At 37.0% G+C, this 22,075-nt stretch overlaps 3 protein-coding genes across 16 annotated transcripts in view; all 3 read right to left on the bottom strand.

Moving 5' to 3' along the window:
* Positions 1-787: 787 nt before the first annotated feature.
* Positions 788-3,534, bottom strand: tex30 (testis expressed 30). 2 transcript variants are annotated; one of them, XM_028022717.1, is made up of 5 exons: positions 3,149-3,534; positions 2,739-2,975; positions 2,149-2,200; positions 1,827-2,041; positions 788-1,013 (listed from the first exon to the last, which is right to left on the bottom strand). In XM_028022717.1, exons 1-5 carry the CDS (start codon positions 3,164-3,166, stop codon positions 843-845), a joined length of 693 nt encoding a protein of 230 aa, XP_027878518.1. In that variant the 5' UTR covers positions 3,167-3,534; the 3' UTR covers positions 788-842. The 2 variants fall into 2 exon arrangements, with proteins under 2 accessions (XP_027878518.1, XP_027878519.1); XM_028022718.1 differs by having other exon boundaries at positions 3,065-3,163.
* Positions 3,535-3,648: 114 nt separating this feature from the next.
* poglut2 (protein O-glucosyltransferase 2) lies at positions 3,649-10,224 on the bottom strand. Its single transcript, XM_028022714.1, has 10 exons — positions 9,753-10,224; positions 8,590-8,795; positions 8,262-8,467; positions 7,507-7,584; positions 7,156-7,328; positions 5,961-6,198; positions 5,160-5,369; positions 4,273-4,362; positions 4,043-4,147; positions 3,649-3,682 (listed from the first exon to the last, which is right to left on the bottom strand). Exons 1-10 carry the CDS (start codon positions 9,938-9,940, stop codon positions 3,665-3,667), a joined length of 1,512 nt encoding a protein of 503 aa, XP_027878515.1. The 5' UTR covers positions 9,941-10,224; the 3' UTR covers positions 3,649-3,664.
* A 1,324-nt stretch (positions 10,225-11,548) lies between these two features.
* stxbp5l (syntaxin binding protein 5L) overlaps positions 11,549-22,075 on the bottom strand; it is a 144,073-nt gene continuing 133,546 nt past the window's right edge. For all 13 annotated transcript variants that reach the window (XM_028022314.1, XM_028022318.1, XM_028022316.1 and 10 more), the window contains 6 exons: positions 20,946-21,185; positions 18,919-19,282; positions 16,909-17,074; positions 16,380-16,491; positions 15,963-16,183; positions 11,549-14,756 (listed from right to left, as the gene is read on the bottom strand). In XM_028022314.1, the coding sequence (XP_027878115.1) occupies positions 14,715-14,756; positions 15,963-16,183; positions 16,380-16,491; positions 16,909-17,074; positions 18,919-19,282; positions 20,946-21,185 (1,145 nt within the window). In that variant the 3' untranslated portion in view covers positions 11,549-14,714. The remainder of the gene's footprint in view (positions 14,757-15,962; positions 16,184-16,379; positions 16,492-16,908; positions 17,075-18,918; positions 19,283-20,945; positions 21,186-22,075) is intronic.

Genomic DNA, 22,075 nt, shown 5'->3' with positions numbered 1-22,075 from the left:
GAGGTGTCGCAACAGAATTTACATTTTTTAACAAAGTGGTGAGCAGAAGTTCTTATGCCTTTGAATTTAGTGCCATGATTGCCATCGGGTAAAAACTGTTTTTTAGGCGATTTGTTATTGCTCTGTAACTCTTGCCTGATGGCAGCAGCTGGAAGAGACCATGGCCAGGGTGTGAAGAGTCATTTAAAATGTCCAAAACTTTCTTGTGGAGCCTGGAAGTGTAAATCTGTTCCATAGTGGGGAGGGGGCAGCCTATGGTTCTCTCTGCTGCCCTAACAACCCTCTGGAGCACCTTAACAGATAACTTAATAGAAGATACAGATCATCTTGCCTATCTAATCACATATTGCACTTGTGTGTTATTTCACTCTTACTGCTTTTATCAGTCTCGCTACCTCCGAGTAAGTTTTCTTACAGCTTCATTACCACTGCTTCATTTTACTTCATCTATACTGCACTCACCTGGACGTGTGATTTCTAGTCTTTTTCATCTTTAAAATGAAAATGGAAGGGACTGGCTGAATTCACTTATTTAAATAGAGGAAATTGTGTGGAAATTATTACCCATGAAGACAAGGTTTACTGTAACAGTAAACTAAGCCAAACAAAATATTAACAAGCTGAACTTTAAGTTCTTACATACCTTGCATTAAAATGTACTTCCTTCTCCGCTTGCACTATTATTTACTATATCAGAGAAAAAATCTGTTTTGAAAACTACACTGAAAAAGAAATATATATTAATTTATGATTACATAACGCGGCATGCAGAATCAAGTCATTTATGCACATTTATGATGTAATATCTTTTATTTAACAACACAGTGGACAAACACCAAATGTCAATTCCCTGATACTGTTTTCTCCTTTATCCACAGGAGGACTTTTAAGTTCACATCATCCATTACAGAATCCTCAGACCTTCCTTTCACAGTCAGACCGTGGCTGCCTCCTGGTAGCCAAAAAACTTCAGCCTCGGCTCTCATATCTTTTAGTACTTCATTAAAAAGGTCCTGAGCAAAGAAAAAAGAAGAAAAGTCACCACTGTGGCATGAAATATCATTGAATCTTCAAGTACACGGCTTGGCAAAAACTGATCAAAGAGAGGCACGGTAAAAAGGAGACTTAACAGAATTATAGATGTTGAAGAAAAAAACTGAAAAGTCTGTGAAAAAAGTAGAGTAGAAATGGTCAAATGAAATAAGCTGCTCTGCATGCAAGAGGGGTGGTTTATGTGTATGAAGATAAACTACAGTCATAAAATATTTTACTTTAGAATATGAGCTCTTTGGAAAAACTAAGCCCAGTCTTATTGCTTCTGTAGAATTAAAAAAGTAGATGTAGCAGTCAGATAATACTAAAATGCACTTGATTAAGTTATGATCAGCAAAATGACCAACAAATGTGTGTTGACACAATGGCAAGTTGGGAAAAACATCAGCAACAATCTGTACCTGCCCATAAATTTAGGAAGGTTTCAGGGACATGTTGAGACAATTTGAGGTTCCAAACACAGCAGCAAGTCCTTTTTTTTCTATAATTTTGTTCAGTTTTCCCTTATTTTGAGACATAGAACGTCTCAAAATATTTTATTGCATTTTTGACTATATGTTAACCTGCATATTGAAAAGTGAACAACCAAATCTAAAACAGTACGGAGAATGAAGATGTTGCAATAGAACAGTAAAAATCCGGACTGAAACAGATTGAAATGTTGTGGCAGGACGTTAAAAAAGGAGAACAAATGCAAATGTGGAAAAAAAAATTAAAAATTGCACAAAAGTAAATCCATTTCCTCATCCAATCCAGAACACTTTCACCCTCACCCCGTTGCACATTGTGTCCTCAGTGCCAGACACAAACAGAACACAAACACTCCCAGGCAGCATTTTTAAATCTTCACTCCGCTGATGATGGGTGTGTGTCTTTCCTGGTGGATGCAGGGGGAAAGAGAGGCAGATGACACCCTGCACTGCGTCCTCAGACTCATCGCTCAGCTGCACGGCGAGAGCAGCAGCTGCACGGCATCCCATTGACCTGCCTGATTTTATCATGAAAGGAATCGCAGTTAGTGCAGTAGTTTGTCTAAAACACAAAGTAGCTATTATAAGTGGAAATCAACATGGGCAGGTGGCATTTTCTATTTACCTCCAAAAAATATGTTTTTCAATGTAAACCTCTCCAAGGTTTTCAAGTAGTCCTGAAATGACACATATGTGTTTCTTTTATTTAAATGAGGACTTTGCAATTAAAATAACACAGCTGGATTTCACAACATGCACATTTCTTAAAATGCGCACTGATAGAAAATGTACATTTTGCCTCTTATATATTTCTGTCGATGATGGCACAAGAAAGATTCGATCAGCTGCTATTGCAAACTGTATGTCAAATTCACAATAGTTTACATATTTCTACTTTTAAGCAGCAAAAGAAGCAAACAGTGAAAACAATGTGCATCTTCAAAACTTTATTTGGTACATTTCTGTTTGGCCATCTGATTGGTTTCTATCTATTCACTACTTGAAACAAAAGTTTAAAAAAGTAGAATGTGACTTAATTCTCTTGAATTGATTCTGCAGTTTGCCTTATGTAACTTCATTACAAAGATTTTTGCATAGCGCCTTGTTTTTTGAACACTAAAATAGTGTTCAAGTGTCAAAATAGCTCACAAGTCAGATTTTTCCTTTAATTTTGCATTAGCTTTTTTTTAAAAAACAGAAACAAAAAAGACTTACCCAGACAGCATTATAAGCTTTAACTCTATAAGCCAAGTTCAAGCCTTTGCAGGTGAAACGAAGGCAGAGAAAACCGTCTGATGCCAGAGCGTGTGCAAGAGAAACTAAATGTTTGAAGTTCATGTCTCCTCCCGCACCGTGTGTTAGTATGACGGCTGTCTGAACATCATTCAGTGACGCTGGAACGCACAAGACTGCGTCCAGACTCTTTGTCCCGAACGGCACTTTTACAAGTTCCTGAAAGATAAGTTTAAAAGCAAGCCATTCAACTGCACAGTTCATTACACTTTTTCATGACGTACAGTTTCTGTATCCTCATTTACAACCTCTATGTGTTAAATCTTCTTTTCAGCCTAAACCGCTTGACAATATTTTTAATGAAGAATTTCATATGCTATTTTAACGAATACCTCATTAAACTTGTCCATTGCAGGCGGTCCTTCTTTGTAAACTCTTTAAAATGGCTGAAAGTGAGTGCCATCTAGCGTTCAGGAGTGGTATTTACAATTTTTCAGTTTTTGCCTATCTGAACATCAATTTTGGAACAGTGCCACATATTGAATTCAGGTTTGGACCGCTGCCATGTTTCGTAAAACACTTAGAAAATGTAGAATTTTCCTTTAATTTCAAAACTATGCGATTATTTGTGTTGGTTCATCACATAAAACAATTGAAAAAAAAGGGGGGTGGGGGGAACAATTGTGTTGTGTGTAACATGCAAAACATGAACACAGGGCCAATATGACTTTTGCCGTGATTTTATGTGAATGTAATGCTAATGTGTAAATGCTGAGTAAAGACAAGGAAATAAATCACACACAAATGTAAAAAAAAAATAATTTTAATTATATAAAAAAGTGACATAACTTGAAAAAAATTACTTGGTAATTTCAGATATAATGCATTACTCTTCCCATGGTGTAAGATCAAAGTTCATCTTTTGCCTGAAAAAGGGAGACACAGATAAACAGAATTAGTAAAAGAAAAATATAGTGCGATGTCAACTCATGTACAGCAGAGGGAGCCAGAGACTTTAAAATGAAAGTATGTTCTTATTGGTCTACTATTACGAAAAAGCTAAATTTAACTGAAAACCTAGTTTCTTAAACTTTAAAGGGAGTTAATAACAATAAATCACTTTGGCCAACAGAGCATCCATTTAATGGAGGGAAAAAAAGACAGTTCTTCAATAAAGCATTCACATGTTTAAGAACAGATTTAAACAATTGATAAATATTTTTTTAGCTGTTTAACACTTGTTCTAAACTGCCCTGGTATAAAGGAAACGTACTGAGATCCCTTACCATTGTCCGGTCGCAGGAACATGGAAACAAGTCATCTTTAGGTTGCTCTACAAACTCCATGCCCTCCCGAACCTTAGGCTCTGTGATCTGCAGTCTGGAATACTCCTATATGAAGCACAGCAAAAATTATTTTACCAATATTGTTTACTCAACACAACAACCAACATGATTTACTCAACATGATTTACTCTGCTGTAAGCAGAGGTAAAGGAAAAATACAGCAATGATACCTTGAAAAGCTTGTAGTAGTAACAGAATATACTATCCCCCATTAAATGACTGCGGGCAAACTGCTGACCTGCAAGGGCAATTTTCCTTGCCTGCAAAAAAATGAGAGTTTTAAAAACAGAACCACAAGGAGGAATTACACCTCAAAAAATCAATACCTAACATGCTGAATTTAATGCTTTTCAAAAATATAAAACCTAAAAGAAAATACACATCTAGCAAGCCTGAAATCAAAGAAAAACAATGCATTTCAACTTATTTGTTAAATTACAGGAATGTGGACTTCTTACAACTTTTTTACAAACTAAATTCTGATTACAGTAAGTGTACTCTGCATTTGTATCCAACACCCCCAAGAGTGACAGATTATGTTTTGTACACAAAATCCTACTAAATACGTTGCAGTTTGTGGTTATATCATGATTACATTTCAAGAGGTATGAATACTTCACTAAGCACTGTATAATTGATGAGCTCCTGTTGATAGATTTATATATAGTTAACTCATAGAGGCATAAAATAATCTCAGCGAGTCAATAAATTCATACTCATGAATAATGTATTCTTAAATGGACTGCCTACAGCATTACTCAGCAAGCTAAAGAGATCTGATAATGCAAAAATAATGTGACCATTATTTAACAGATACAATGAGCACAGCAGGAAGGCTTGCATTTTTCCATTACTCTGTTTTTCCAGTTGGGATTTTAACAGTGGATTCTGGTGCTGCTCGAAAAGTAACAATGCATATGCACATGTCTTCATATGACGTGTCTTCATATATCTTCATATATTCTCTTGATGAAAGCAAAAAATCTGTGTGTGAAATGGTTGCTCACAACGACACCAGTTCAATTTTAGTGACCATAATTATCCAACACATGATCACCTCGTCATCATGGTCTCGGGACCACTTGATCTTTTCCAGCAGGTCACCCAGGTTTGCTTTTATCGGGATGTAATGCTCCCACGGCCGCAGCTCATTGTAGAAATGCTCGTAGTAACTGGAATCCTGCTTTAAGACCACACTGTCTCCTGCCAGCAGATACGGCAGACGGTAGGCGGCTACTGTCCCATCAATGTTTATTTGATACTTATACTGCAGGTGAACAAGAAGAGAGACATAAATCAAATGAGATAATTACTTTCCTTAAGCGAAATTAGTTTCTAAATAGTTTTCATGTAGGTATTCCATACTTCTCTGTCCACTTCTGCCTGTTTGTAAATAGAAATTCAAAAACTTCCTGACGAGGGCAGACATTTTTATTAGGCTAGTTTTTACTTATGGGATCTACAAATACCAGGCACTAAAATATACAGGAAGGAAGAAAGGACAAGAGTGAAAATGAAAGAATGGAAAATATGACAAAAGGGCACAATGAATGACAAAAGGAGGCAAAGACAAGGAAAATGAACGAGCTCACAAAGTAGGAGGAAAAGACACAAAAACTGAAGGACATAAAGAAGGAACACTGGAAAGAAAAACTCAAGAACTTTGGACTAAAAGGAATTTATGTTTCCATACTCCTTGTGTTCTTTTTCCATGCTTTTACTGAGTGCTTCTGTATCTAAAGTTGTACTTAACTTGGCAATTAGTTTTCGCGTATAGTAACTTTAAAGATATAATTAATTGGTTTCAGGACATATTGCACAGAGTTGACGTGTCTTCATGCACCCTCACCACTCTCACCTTGAAAAAATCAAAGAAAGAGACATGTTTGACCAGCGGGCCGTAGAGACTCTCATCATGTTTGAAGAAGAAGAAGTTGGTGAAAGCAGCATCTATAAAGTCGGGATGAGCTCTAGAAAGCTTGACCAGCTGTAGGCGCTCCTGGCGGCTGTCCCGGCCCCTCCAGAAGGCCGTGGCGTTCTTCTCCGGCCATGGTGGCCCCGTGTTGGCCTGGACCGACATCATGTCCAGGCTCACTCTGTCCGGTTCAGGAAAATAAAGAGTTGAAGTCAAACTTCCTGCTGTTCCAGAGGGAAATAATCTGTGTGACAAAATATACTTCTGTTTTGCCAAACTCAGTATCTTAAAAAAGCAAAGTAAAATTTGTAGGCTGTGCTTTTTGCATAAAATAGAGTCCAAGTCATTGTGATAAATCAGCAGAGACATTACAGACAATTTATATACAAACGTTTTATAAGCAAATGAAGACCCCTTTAGACACAAAATGAATAAAATATAATCTTTCAAAAAAGCAAATTCTGCTTTTTCATTTAAATAATGTTTTATTTGCTAAATAAATCTACTTTTTAAAAGCCTCCTCAGAATACACAGTGGGATTTGTTTGTTGTTGGGTCAGTTAGCGGGGCATTCAGACCTGCTGTGCATAGACTATCACATCAAAGATGCAGTATTTCATTTCTGGCCCTGTTGTCCATGAGGAATAATTTTTGCTAACAAATTATTTAATTAAAATGAACAAAAACAATAATAAAAAAAACACCCATATGCATGTACAGGACTTATTTGTAAAAATTTTATATTGGTCTACCACATTAAATACATTTAAGTTAGTAATTTTAAAGGCAAATAAAAAAGTTTCTGGGTTGTGAATCCTCGTGAAAGGCACTGAAGGACAGGGTGCCTGTTCTAATGGAGCAGTTTTCTGCTGGTCTATTTTTAAACTTTTGCAAGGACAGGAAGAACAAGACAAATTACTTCCTTTGATTTTAGTTTATTAGAGAAATTCCCTTGAGCGAAACCAGCAGAGGCTTCGTTTTCAAAAAGCTCCTGGAGTGCACTCCAAGTTCACCTGCATAAATAGCTGATTGTGTATAATAATAATAATGATCCTGTAAGCTTTTGCTGAATGAGACTGAATTATACTATTAACTCCGGTGCTAAGCAACACGTAAGCATATTGATTCAAAGGCCCTACCTTCCCATGCTCTCTAGAACTGACTCCGTCAGGTCGTAAGTGGGCATGACGATATCGCTGGTGTTGTTTGAGCCACACCAAGAAAAGATAGGATGGAGCTTATCAGTGGCTTTCCTCTTCTCCAGGGGCCAGTCACCCAGATTTACAAAGAACTCAACATCAGGGAGTCGAACCTACAAACACACCCTTGTAGAATATCAATGATTCAGCTCCTGTCTGATGTTCTCATATATATATATATATTCATGATGAAAGGTTTGCAGAAGAGAAGCATCACATTCGATAGGGTCAATATTCTCTGTGCTGAACTGTTAAGATGAAGGGTATTAGGTTATTCACTTTAAAGCTCACCTTTCTTGTGAGTGAGAGTAAGATGGCATCCATGAAGATTCTAAAACCGACATGTTCTCCAAATGTTTTCACATACACCTGGAGGGAAAAGGAAGGACAAAATGAAGATGCAGGGTTTCCCCTAGTACATGATAAGCCTGGCGGGCCACCAGGCTTTACTTGTGTTCCCACCAGGCTAAGCATTGCTTAAGTTATTTATAAGTTGGTTTTTTTAATGTTTGCATTTTTAAGACTTTATAGTTGTGTACAGGCATCAATCTTCCAATCTCCAATAACATAATTATCAAGTGATATTTTCAAGTTTCCTGTTAACTTTAAACATTTTTTAACTCAAAAACACGCTGGACCACTGGATGAAAGACTGCCAGAGCACTTCAACCACCAGGCTTTGCAAGTTTTCTGGGGAAAACCCTGAAGACGTTTGGCAAAAATAAGTCACACTAACCTCTTTTGCATTTCAAATTGATTTTTAAGTTAATCTGGGTTCATTTATAAAAACAAAAAACCATTCTATTTCTGAAAAGATGCCATTTTGGGAGTGACACTTTAGAATGATGCGTCAACTTGTGTTGATTAATTCTATAAAATCTCAAACAGGTACACAGATGTTTGTGATTGCAATTTTACAAAATCTGGAAAAAAAGCATAAGTCGTGTAAACGGCAAGGGGATGCATTTAGGATTTTCTGTGCTGTTCTTTTATAGAACCTGTGAGTTATAACTTGTATAACTTTTATAATTAAATTTGTCAAGTACCTTGTTTTCTTTAATTGTGTAATGACAGAGGCTTTGGCGCTGCCCAAAGCGCTTTGGGATCTCCTGTGCGTTCTGATCTGGATCAACACTTGAATAAAGAGAGAGATCCCTGCTTATCTGGGCGAAGGACTCAGGACAGCGCATGCATTTCTCCCATACAGAACCACTTGGCTGGGGACAGTCACAGCCTTCGTGGTAGACTCTGCCTGGGAAGGAGAGACATATTCATGCTTTTTCACCCCGTTTCATAGCAACAATGTTGATGTTACACTTCAAAAATGTAATCTTTTGATGTTTCAATGTTATGGCAACTTGAACAGTTTTCTACCTTGGAGAATATAGGGTGACTTGGCAACATGCTTGGCCTTCAGCAGAACATGGATGTGCAGGTCAGTATAGGTGGCGTACGTCCTGTAGCGAACCAAGAACGACCCATCCCGACGATCAAGAACTTGAATCCAGATCCTGGTGAACTGCTCTGTTGGGGAGACCATCTTTACCTCAAAAGTCTTCTCTCCAGGCGACGTTGTTAAACTAAACGTATCAGGACACGGAGAGATTACTCACGATTGGTAATAGTTTAAGATTAAACTGCCTGCTTAAAATTAAATCTGATATCTATTGTTGCTCTCTGTGCAAAATGAGTGAAAATGATACAGCTAAACAGAGAACACACCCTCAATGTGAAACCTAGAGGGTTTTTTTTTTTCTTAGAGGATAAAGTATGTGTGACGAAACTGCTTGAAAGTCAGCTCCATGTGTTCTCCCTAGTTTTAGGTTTAAACTTTTTACTTAAGCAAACAGGGAAAAAAGAAACTGTAAACAGATAAGACAGCCTGCAGGCAACACTAAATATAGTAGCAGCTTTTTCCAGTTTTGATAACTATTGTCAGAGCAGAGAGAGTAAATGTTTTTTGCAGCCAGAAGTGAAGTCAATATTTGAAAACAGCTTTTGCCCAGGATATCTTTACCTAATATTAAAATGTGTTTGATGATTATATGCTTCTCTGCTTTTTTCTTTGTTTTTTTTTTTTTAAAGATATTTGATATATTCTCAAGATATTGTACCAGTTGTTGTAGCAGAATGTTTATAATTCTCTTTAAATGCAAAAGATTTCCTGACTCCTCTGATCCACAGCTTGAGGCCCGACCCTTCCTTTAACAACAACTGGGCTTAAATTAGAATGATTCGAATTGATTTGGAATTCTGTCTGATTGGGTCTAAACCGAAACTGCTTTCTGTAAAGGGCCTTAAAGCTATTATAAACCATCGCTATATAACTAAAGTTGTACTTGTCTGCACTCTTGTTTAGAAACAACTTCCAAAAATCGATTTTTATTTATTTATTATTTTTTGGAGGACGGCTGACGGCAAACTATTTAAAAAAGGGAAAACTTTCAATGTGACACATTTAAAAAAAAAAAAAACATCCATTACTTGGGATTGAGGGAGGTGTAGCAACATACGCAGACCAGGCCATATTTACTCACTTTTTCCCTGAGTTGTCCACCGCCTGAATGTAAAAGAATCGAGCAGGGAGGACGATGTCCGCCTCCAGCCCTGGTCCCCACACCAACGTTTTAGCAGCACTGATGACCGAGCCAACCTTTTCTTCGGATATCTCACACCTGAACACCTCCAGACTAAAAACCAGCAGCAGCAACAGTCGAACAGACATAACGCCAGGTCTTCTTTTCTTTCGGTCGAGCCTTTTCTCTCACTGCCGTCTTCTGCTGATGCCCACCAAAAGATGAGAAACACGAGGGTCGTGTCTTAATATGTTCCGTTTCCATCTGCAAATGCTCCCGGAAGCAGCCGCATTGCTAATATTTAATGTCTGTTTAAAATAAACCTCACATTATATTTGTTTTACAAATATTTTTTCTTGCAGTTCAGCTAAACTTCGGGAATCTGCTAAATAAATCTGGGAGGCGGGCTCAGACTTGGCAGGGCAGAGCTCCTATTGGTTGAGGCTTCACGGAACTGTAGCAACAATTGGCTTCGGGAGCAACAAAATACTAAACAAGAACATGATTGGAGAGAAACACGGAAGTCATTCTTGGCTAGGTCTGCTCTTTTTATATTGCCCGGCACATGACACAGCTACGGCGGCGGAGGAGGAGTTTATCTATAGAATGGAATGGGGGGGGAAAAAGCAATGTTTTGAAATAGGACCCTGGACAGGTCGCAAGTTCATCATTGTGCAACATAGAGATACACAGGGCAAATAACCATGCAGATTAACACCTTACAATTTACAGAGACAAAGTAACCAAACAGTCATGCTCTGGACTGTGTAAGGGAGCCACGTACCTGGAAACCACAAAAGATCCATGCCAAAAGAAACAAGAGCAGAATTCAAATCCAGGACAATCTTGCTGGAAGGTAACCATAGATCCATCAGTATATGTATCGTATGTTTTATATATACATTCAGTATGTGCTGACTTTCTTCAGTAAATTGAACCTAACTTTTGATTTTAGCATCAAAACAGACAAATTATGTTCACCTGGCTCTTTGAGCTGTATTAGCAAAATATCTGCTGTATTGCTGCACTATATTTGGCTCAAAGATTCAGATTTAGTATTAACACTCAATTTAACATACGAAAACATTGGGGATTTGCTAGTTGTTCTGCTCAGCGACCAGAATAACTAGAATTGGAAAAACAAGATGAAAATGTTTTTTTTCCCCTATGTAGTGCATTCAAACATAACATTTTCACTAATGACGGTCATACTCTGCTATCAACATGATGGATTTAGTGAGGCACAAAAGAGCAATTAAGCTGTTTACTGTAACCGTAATTTTCTTTGGTATTTGCAGCAGCCATATTGGAGTCAAAGGTGAGCCACCAACTTTTAGAATTGTCTCTGACTTAATGGGGAGATACAAATCATGTTTTGAACTTCATGCTGTTTAAATGTAATTTTTTTCTGAGTACAAATGGAACATAATATAAATTTGTTCCACTTGAATCAGCAGTCAGATAGAACTTCCAGCTGTGAGCAATGGGAGCTGAAATGGTATTAGGCAAAAGCATTCTTAACTGTTCAACTGTTTGTCGTGTTGAATGGTTAACCTCATTAGGATTTTATAACATACAATAACACCTTTTTCTATTGTGGAGAAAAATGTATATATGTTGTTGAAAATATAGATTTTCAAATAAAAAAGTTCTAAAATGTAAATATAATTGCTTTCCTTAACGTTTAACTCCTAAAATTGCATTTCCTGTACTCTGAATAAGGAGCATGACAGCATTAGAGGCCAAAGGAACAGAGATTTCCAGTGTGTACATCAATCAATGTTTATTTCAGTTTTGCTTTTGCATCAACATATTTTCAGACCTTTTTTTTAATCAAGTTATTTCTATTACACTAGAATATATCAAGAACAAAAAGTGGAATCCATTGAAATAAGACAAACGTTGTTGCCATTATTGAGAAAAACAAATAAATGCCATTTCAGCATACTACATTGTGAAGAACTACATAGTTCCAGTGATTTAGACAGAGCCAGAATAGCCAGATAGTATAGTACCAGCAGTAACAGGTAGAACAAATACAGAAAATATCCCAAGTCTCTCATTTTTTGTATGTTTTACCTTTCACCCAAAGTTAAACTGTACAGTTAATATAAAAACTGAAAACATACAAACCAAAAACAAAAAAAAAAGCTTAATAACAAAACACCCTGTCAACAGAAGTCAGATTTTTTTGAGTTTTTGTTTTTCCTTCTGAATTTTGGTTTTGTTTTCTTTTTATGCGTATTCTCTGCCACTGAAAGAACTGCACAGAACACAAATGTCACTGACGGTACAGAGATAAGAGGATGATGTATTATTGAATCAAAATCATGGTGTTTTTTTCTTTTTACTCATGTAGTTCCACTGTGAAAGGTCAGACTATTTAGGTTAGCTTATGTTTGTGTGAAGGCCATTTGAGTCTAAGGAATGTGTTAGCAGCCTGACAAAGCTGGTGGAAATTACTGATTTACTTGTGAATCTTTGTTTTACAGATTTTAAATGCATTTAATGTATGTCCCATTGAGGATGTGAAACTGGCCTCTACTTGACAGAGGCAATTTATTTTACCCTCGGTGTGGTGATGCTCCAAAGGATAAAGAACACGTGAGTGATCAGATTTTTTTTTCAGGTCAGTTCAAAATACAGACGAGTACACAAGTACAAAATATCCTTCTTGTTTGACGCTGTTAGTCTGTGTCGTGTGGCTACCCACTGATGTACAACACAATCACAATTTGATACACGACCATGTATCATAAAACATTAGTTGCTTTTAAAAATACAGAAGCCATCAGTGAAGAGGCCATAACCATCAAATATTTGACTGCGACACAAGGATATCATAGTCAGTAAGAACAATATTGAAAAGAAAAAAACAACCATTTTTGCCTCCAGTTGAAATTTCTGCAAATGTTTTACACATATACATATTTTCTTCACTGACTCAACATTTTAACGTCACTAAAAAAAAAATACTGTTATTTCCCCTGAACTGTTTACAGATACACTACTCACAGACGGCAGAGATGAAACTGATGTGATCTCAACTCACTTTTATCGGAAAAACTGAAAATCACAATGCACGCCGTCCGGGTTGCGAGTAAATGCCTATTTGGGTTTAACACTGAAAAGAAGGGAGGGCAATTTTTTTGATTGCTTTGACAGAAAAAAGTCATTTGAAATCTTTCTTGAACACACTCACATACACAACCCAAAGGCTTGCTAAACGATGACGTCCAACAGAGGCTGTTAAAGACCTACATAAAATAAACGCCTTTGTTTGCTACGCGAGTCCCTTTCCTTCTGGCCCCAGTTTCTTATGTTTCAGTGCCAAAATGTAAAAAAAGAAAAGAAAAAAGAATTAAATTTTTGTGTTTTCATAAACAGAATAAAGGTTTTAATGTGTCTTAAATCTACCTCTTCTGTAGATTAATAAACCTTCAAGGTTGAAATTATTCGTATTTTAACAAAAAGAATTTACAAAATACATTCAGTACTAATTTATAGAAAAGAAAATTCTTCATTTTGGATCAAATTAAAAGTTGTGATACAGGTACCAACCTAAGAGTCTTTCACCACCCACAATACAGGGACATATTTTCTCTGTTGATCCTGAGTCCCAATTGAATAAACATGCAGATAAGCAATAATGAAACTAGTTGGTATGCAATAGATGGATTAGAGAATAGTTCTTCCTCCCAAGTGCTAGTGCCACCCTTCAACAGGATGCAGTCTTGCAAATTCACCCATTTCAAAAACCTCCACTGCCCTTATTCATACTGTTTAAAGAAAAAAGGAAATGAATTTTGATATGCCCTCTATTACAAACTTCATGTGTAATTCTTTAAGATCTATCGCTCCCATTAATGACCTCGTCTTGCTTAAGCTTCCAGTGAAAAGATTCCTCCTACTTGCTTTTTATGGCACACAAACTGTATATAGGTTTGTACAACAGATATAAACACACGATTCAGAATACAGTCCTCATCTATGTCACTTCAGTTGCTGTTTTTACACAACTTTTGAATATGGAGTTGTCCTTCTTTGTCATCCAATGTATTTGAGAGTAGCAGCAGCTCAAACAGTGAAAACACACTAGGGTGATCAGACCTTGCAGAGTTAAGTGTTATTACTACTTATTTAAATTTGCATTGTGCAGCCCAAAGTAAATGAAGTTAGAAGTAAAGTTGAATATTACATTATTCCAAGTCTGTGTAGATAGTTATTTATGTGCATTTATATTGTATTAAGTAATATTTGCTTAGACTAATAAAAATACTAATAAAATTAACCATAAATGAAAATTAAAAAAGGAAAAGTAACACAAGTTTTGGCTTAATAGCAATGCAGTTATATGATTCCTTTTTAGATATAGTTGTTCTTTTTTTTTTTGCCAGTATCTCAAAAATATAAAGTTTTTCATAGTTTCTGTTGTTGGCTTACATCATAAATAAAAGTTAATTTTTAAATCATTTTAAATCTCCTCTTAAATTAGCATGCTGCTTTTTAATATGGCAGTTGGATATTTTTAATACTCATCCATTGCTGTTTCATGCATTTCTTGTTGGTTTCATAACTTTTGAGTATCTACACAGTAAGATCCAGAAAACCCAACCATACAAGCTCACACTCACGCCAACACGCATACACACACTCACACCAAATTGTTGGATATTTCAAGTTTCTTCTTTAGACCGTCAAACTGTCCCCAACTGTCTGTATTACCTCCTGTCTAGACGAGAAATAAACCTGCTCTCGTTCTTCAGCAAAGTGACACTGAAGTACACACAGCTAGCTCTAAAAGCTGTAAAGACAAAGTCACTCTTCTGTCTCTTCTGATTGCTTTCATTTCACATGTGAAAGTCCAGTCGCAGCATGAAGTTCTTGATAGGCCAATGGCAGCCTCATCTCGCCGTCCCGATGTTAGAACTGGTACCACTTCTTGTCCTTACACTTCAGCATCAGCTGTAAAAAGACAGAGTCATATGCTGTTGGTTAATAAATCAAAGAGTTCAAATTAACAGTAGCTGAGCCTCCAATGAATTTGGTTACTTTTTCTCAAAACGGGGGAGCTTGTTTTTGTCATTATAAAAGCATTTTGCCAATAATTTGAAAACAACAGCTGTCAGGTCCAATAGCAATGCAAGTCCAAGTCAGTCACACCAATGTTAGCTTGCAAACCATATTTCCTGCAACCCATTAAAAAATCACTTCTAAAAGATATGCTTTTCTTGGGTTCCCCCTAACAATCCAAGTGTTTTTCAACCTTTACAAGAGAGACTGTAAATGAGAAACTGTATTGGCTGCTGTAGCTCCTTATCAATGTAATGCAACTTTAATGAAAAAAAAATAAAAAATCAACTAATAGATCTTGTGGCTTATGAAATCTCTGACATGAAACCACATAAATGGGCCCTTTCCCCATGCTAAATTACTCACACCTTTCAGTATGCAGCAGTTTCCTCAACCTGTGGTAAAAGTCAAATGAAATGTCTCCAAAGCCTCAACTAACTGATTGTACAATTAGAGCGGGATGTAAATGTACATTTTCTTCATCTAAAAAACGTATCAAATCAGAATAAATATGCTAGCATTATCATAGCATTTAGGAAATTGCTCTGCAATAATACATTATCTGCAGGAGCAATTCATTAGTTTATTCAAGTTTGTAGTTCTGTGCTTTGAATCAAGTCTTTAGACAAAAATGATGAAGCAGTACATGTTTTAGGTGGTATGTTGTTAAAACACTGAATTAAAATCTTGCAGCAACACCTTTTAGGTTGGAATAACTGTTACTGAAATGAAAATGAATAATCCTGCAGAAATTTGCAGTTATAATTGTAGTACTAATGTGCATAATATCACAATTGGAACAAGGTGCTTGAAAGGAATATTCGGTAGAATATTACCTTTCAAATACTACTCCTTCAAACTGGATGGACTTCTCTCTCCCTGATGTAAAATAAAAAATGTTCTTTGTGTTTGAGATACCAAAGATCATGGGCATGAGTGATAACATTGTGATAAATGATAAATAAAGAGAGGTGAGAAAAATGTGGCAAAAAAGCAACCAGTCAAACCATAACATTGTGCAGACATATGAAATATTACTGACAGTATGCCTACCTTCACTGTGGACCCTTAAACCTAAATATTGTCTTTTATCCTCACCTCATGAGCATGTTTGGAGAAAGTTTCTGCACTGGTCATCATCAGAGCGGTCCGCTCCTCCAGCTCTCCAAGCCTCTGGCCTCTCTCATCCAGAGCAATACGAGCCCGTGCCAGCTCCCCCACTGCTCCACTCGCTGCCACCTTCATGCCTTCTACGCCTCCCTGACCGGGGATGTGCTGTGCCAGACTCCGAGAAGCCTTCCCAGCTGCCGCCTCACCAACTGGGAACCACATCAGGTAAAATTACATTTTTATAAACTGCTATCTTTGTGGTGCTCTTAATGTATATTTTAACTATTGAATTTATCTTGAAAGGGTTAATTGTTTTATGTTTCCTTAATGAATAAGTTAGGTTCCTAGATGCAATGCATACTGGGATTGTATGATAAGTTATAATTAAATAATAAAAAGACGCACAAAGCTCCTCTCTGTCGAAAGTATGGGCGTTTCCTCCAAAGAAGCCCTTTAAAAATCCTCTGTTTTGAGCTTCTGGTGTTTCTATTGGAGTAAACAGTTCCCCAAGCATTTCCTGCAATGAACAAAAAGAGAGCAAAATAAAAATTTTAAGACTCACATTTCAGCCATTTTTTAGAGGTACACTGCCAAAACATCAGTAATGACACTATGACCACCTTTGCCTCTAGATGGCACTATAGAAACATCACATGACTTAATCCACATCCATTTGTTGCAAGTGTGGAATGTCAGCTCTGAACAATAAATATCTTTGATGATGCTCATATTTAAATGAACACATTTACACAGTAAAACCATATAAATTTTCAATCCTTTGAAGTTTGCACCATGTATAACCAAAGTGACATCTGACGTCTAATCCCGCCGTCCGCCCCGGGCTTTAACAAGGACATGAATAATGGGTACAGCTCCTTCACAACACTGGTGCTTTTCCCAACCAAAAGATATATATCTATGCACAGAAGCTCACCTGCAGGTTGTCACACATTTCCTGGCTGTATGTAATTCTCTGGATTTCTGTTGGGGAGCTGAGATACAGTGCCTGCCCCTCATTGGTGAAACAAAAGGTTCTTGCTATGCGCATGTCTGTCAGAGGCAGGTAATTGACATCCATCAGCGGTCTTAAGCTGGGCAAACTGCGAGATAAATGACAGGAGTGAATGAAAGACACATTAGATACCTGCGGAACACTTGGATCATATGAGTTACCTTTTAAAACACCAAATGGGAAGTCAGAGCTAACTTTATGCCCAGCAGTGAAAAGGAAATCAGATATTCAAATAAAACCAATTAGCTTCCAGCCGAGTAGTGAAGAGTAATTTCTTGAAGCAGATTTTCTCAACTATGAGAACATTATATCTACAAAGCGCATGAGAGAAGACTAGAAAGCCAATGCATATCCAGATGAAGCACTTGAATTTTAATATTCATGTCTGAAATACATCGGATCAGGTGCTTTAAATGAAAAATATTGAGTGGAATCAGTAAACTATATTTGTAAATGTTGGAATCTCAATCTGATATCTATGCAGTTAATTTTAGCAGTTCTTATCTGGACTTGACAAAAATCTCCCTATTTTGATGTGAGGAGATTATTAAAAGACAATTCCCATAAGATGTAAAGAAGACATATCATGCAACATCCAATTTTTTAGTTCTTGAATGCATTTTGTTGTGTACTTGGAGTCCATAGGAATGCAGAAAAGTTGAATTTTTCTCTGATGCTGTGTAGATACAGTATCTTTATATTGTCATATTTTTTCTATCTGTTCAGTTTCTCTATTCTCTATTGCATTTTTCTCCAAGCAATAAAAAACAGTATTTGCTTCAGAACTGCCAAAAGAAGGCCATGAACTTCTGGCTAACCAATTTTGCGACACTGCCAGGAGGTTATTTCTTGCAGCAATTTTGAAATCTAAGTTCAAGGAGCTCGAAGCTACAAGTGGATTGAAGTGTTCAGATGTTGGGTGTATCAACTCACACAATTTATCACAATGTTCCATAGCATCAGAACATCTTCGAAGGTTCTTAGAAATGTACCCACATCGTGGGGAAAGTCATTTTTGTTTGCACAAAGCACTTCAAGGACAAATACTTTGGTAGCCTCTGCTACTGTCAAGAAGGATTTGCTGAAAGATTTTGTCTGATTGAAGGTCAGTTCTTTCTGTCTATGGAAATGATGGACACAGCAAAGCAGTATCCAGCAAATAACATTAAAATGACAAAAACCTATACTTTAGACATGAATTTATTGGGTGTTGATATAATGTTGTGGTCATTATATTGATAGCAGTAGCATCATGCCTTCTACTGATGTTAGCGCTTTGTGCTTTCTTTTTGCTCCTCGAGGACATAACTGCACAAGATGTTTGAATTGACATATTACATAAACAATTTGGCATTGCTTTGGCTGCTTTAATTTTTTTTTGCGCTAGTGTTAGCTAACTTGTTAAATATGTTGAGTCCTTGTCTAAAAGACTTGTTAATTGAAATTTTGGTAGCAATTCTGGCTTGAACATGTAAAGATGGATAGTAAAATTCTGTGCAGCTAGATAATTGTAAATAAATGCTTAAGCTGCATTTAAAGAAACCACACCTAAGTGAGTTGCTCTCAAGCACAAATCAGAACAGAGATACAAAAGAGGCTTGAGGAGCTAGTATAATGAGAAATTCAGACAACTTAAAGTAGATCACAAGTAAATGATTTAAATGTGGAAAGGAAGTATTTAGAAGCATGATATATCCACTTTAAAGTTGCAAATTGCAGCAAAACATGATTCTAAAAAGTACAGATTCAAGATTGCTGGGAATGCGTGCTGTTCTTTTCAGAGTTTTACTGGTAAATAACTTTCAAAACAATCCTTTGTCTTGCATTTTGGTTTATGTGTACATTACAAAAGAATTTTATCATCTATTTAAAAAACAGAAGTGATAACTGTGAGCCACAGGCAGAACTTTGAGCACTGCAGATCAATCTTACCTGAGTGTCATGACATGCCCGTTAGCACAGAAGCAGGCCAGGCACACACTGTTGCACAGAGATACCACATCAGCTCGAAGCACAAAGGACGACTCTGTGATGTTGTGGACAAAGAGGCAAGACTGTGAGGGCATCAAGAAGACTTTGGCCTGCCTCTCAGAGCAAACTATGGCCAAATGTCCCTCTCCAAAGGCATCCTGGGAAGAGGACGGGGAAAAGTGGACCAGCTTGCGCCTCCGTGGTCTGTCAGGATCCTCTGGGGCATTCAGGTCCCGCCAAACCTCATATGGGCTCTGAATTAGGGCTCCATTGCAGTCCAAGAAACCAAAGCGAAGCACAGAGCCTTTTAACATTTGGACTGCTCCTGGGAAGTTTTAAAGGATAAACAAGATATAAGAGGCAAGTGGTCTACAACTTTCAAGGCTGCAAATATAGAAGCTATGGAGCTGTTGGGTCCATAACAATATCTGTTAAAGTAATTTAAAGTTTAGATTTCATAAATAAGCTTAAGAAACCCACATATGATTACACAATTGCCAGTGTTTTTACTGACAGCTGCTAATGTTTTCTTAGTTACACATATGACCAGACTGATGTCTTCAAGATTTGGACAACTGAAAAACATAAATTGTAAAAACAAGCTTGTTTCAGCTGTTCAAACCCTAACCCTTAAGACAGCCAATTTTTAAGAAAGTCATTACTTTACAAAATGTTTCTGTTTTACTTCAGAGGACAACTAATGCATGTTTTTCTGCTGCAATTCAATCATGTTCAAAGTAAACAGCGAAGCAGCAAACCCTTTTGAACTCTTGAGTGATAGCAGTAATTTACAAGATCAAGGATGACAAATTCCTGTAAAAGTTCTCTTCCTCTACAGATTAAATCCAATTGAAATAAACGAGTTTCCTATGCTTGCTGTGTTTGACTTGCATTGTTCTAAGAGTGAACATTGAGCACTTAAGTCTGCAGAAAATGTCCTGCCGTTTTACTAAATTGGCCTCCTTTGCGAAAACATGGTATTTTGAGAGGTTTTAGAGTAGATGGGCATGTAATCGCACAATTTTCAGAGGAAAACAACAAAGAAAAATAGAGAAACACACTTTTTTCCGTTCCATTACGCTATTTTTATTAAAATAATCCCATTCTGAAAAAAATAGCAAAAATGCAACCTTTAATTTGAGCACTTTAGTGATGTAAAATTTATCTTAATTTTTTTTTAAAACAAATCACTGGTGAAATAGTCATCTTCTCTAACAATTTTAACACAATAAATTTCTCTTAAATTTTCACTTCCTATATAGAAAAGACGAGAGAATAAATAAAGTATAGCACACAGCACCACCATGCTTTCTGTTGAATATGGTAGGGCATCAGTGATGCTGTGGGCCTGCTTCTCTTTAAAAGATGGAAAAGTACAGGCCACCATTGGCTTATTGAAATACGGTCAGAGGGCGTTCAACGAAAATAGCAGTTCTTTTTCATGTATTCTAATTTTTTATAACACAAGGGACATTTTCTTGTACTGACAATTGCCGCTCTTTATCTAGATGTTCTCCAATGGAAGTACATTAGCATCAAGCTAGTAAAATATTTTTTGCAAAGTGACCAATGTGACTTCCAAAAACGCGTTAATGTAACTTCATTTTACTAATACAGTTTTCTTGACTGTAAGTAGCAGTATTCTTTTAATAATAACAAGTAATAACTTGATCTCATAGAGAATTTTCCAGGATGATGGTAACCTCTCAGATAGAATGTCAAAATAAGAGTGGAAACATGCAAAAAGCTTATCAACAATTATAAGAAGAGTTTGACTGCTGTATTGCCAGTAACATTACAGCAATGTTATTGGCATTACTGGCTTTTCGTGTCTGGCCCGGACACGGAAAGGATTGACAGATTTATATCTTTTCCACTGATTATTCACAAAGGCATACATATTTTCGTCTTTTAAAACAACACATAAATAAAAACAGTTCCTGAGCTACATTTTGTGTCACAAAAAACCTAGAAGTGCTGGCGCTTACCACTAGGGCCAACAGTGACAGGGTCCTCCATCCTCTCCTCTTGGTCAGTGGGGATCGATAGTGGGATAAGGATGCCCACTCCTAAGCTAGTCCCTACCCACAGACATGGAGTGGGCAGGGCATCACTCTTGCGTCCATAGGACTCTCCAAACTGCAGTGTGGTGATAGCTTCTTTGGTGTCCCTGTCAATGCTAGACACGCTGGAACTGCGAGAGCGGCTGAAGGAGTTTTCACGACTCTCTGTAGCAGCAGCGGCAAGAACAATGGCCGAACACACAGGCATGGCGGAAACAAAGAATGAGGAGGCAGATGGGAAGCAATGATGGGGAGAAGAGGAGCAAGAGGGAAAGAAACATAAGGTAAAGTTGTGGAAAAAGGTTGTTTTTTTACAAGAGTTGGTGAAAGATTAGTGGAGAGGAATGGTAGCATAACAGAAAGGAGGTATGGCAGGACAAGCAGTTAAAAAGAAAAAGTTCATACAGGAAGGAAAATGAGTGATAAGCATGGTTGAAACTTTTTTAAAACTCAAAAATGGTTAATTTCTTGACTAAGTGATATAAAACACTGCAACAAAAATGCCTGTGAATGGATGTCAAACACTTAGAAGCAAAGTGAATATTCACAGTAAAGACACCTGGACAGAAACACCACCTCTACCTGAAACATAAACATCCGCACACATAAAGAAACGCATACACATTTATGCTTTAAGTTTATTGACATTACACTAGTCCTTAGTCACTGGACTAGCCAGATGGACAGGACTCCATCTGGCGAGACATGCATACCCACGCACTCATTGTGTGCTTAAAGCTTCCATCATGAAAGTATTTCCGTATTGCTGCATTTCTGAATAATTCAGAGCCAAGAGACGTTCAGTACTGCACTCTTAGACTGATGTTACAAAAAGTGGAGGCTTTATGGAAAAGCAAGTACAGATGGGTGCAAAGCCTTATCAAACAGATAAATTGAATCCAAACAGATATTAAAAGGCTGCATCTTTTTTTGCAACACTTTACAGTATGCAATCTAATTATCTTTTACATAGATTTATACTACCAATGCCATTAAAAAGTATTTTATTCCTTAAACATTTACCACATTTTGTCCAATTCAAACCACCAACATCA

The sequence above is a fragment of the Xiphophorus couchianus genome, chromosome 7 (assembly GCF_001444195.1).
Source record: "Xiphophorus couchianus chromosome 7, X_couchianus-1.0, whole genome shotgun sequence".
Lineage (NCBI taxonomy): Eukaryota > Metazoa > Chordata > Actinopteri > Cyprinodontiformes > Poeciliidae > Xiphophorus > Xiphophorus couchianus.
This window is presented reverse-complemented; position numbering and strand designations above follow the sequence as displayed.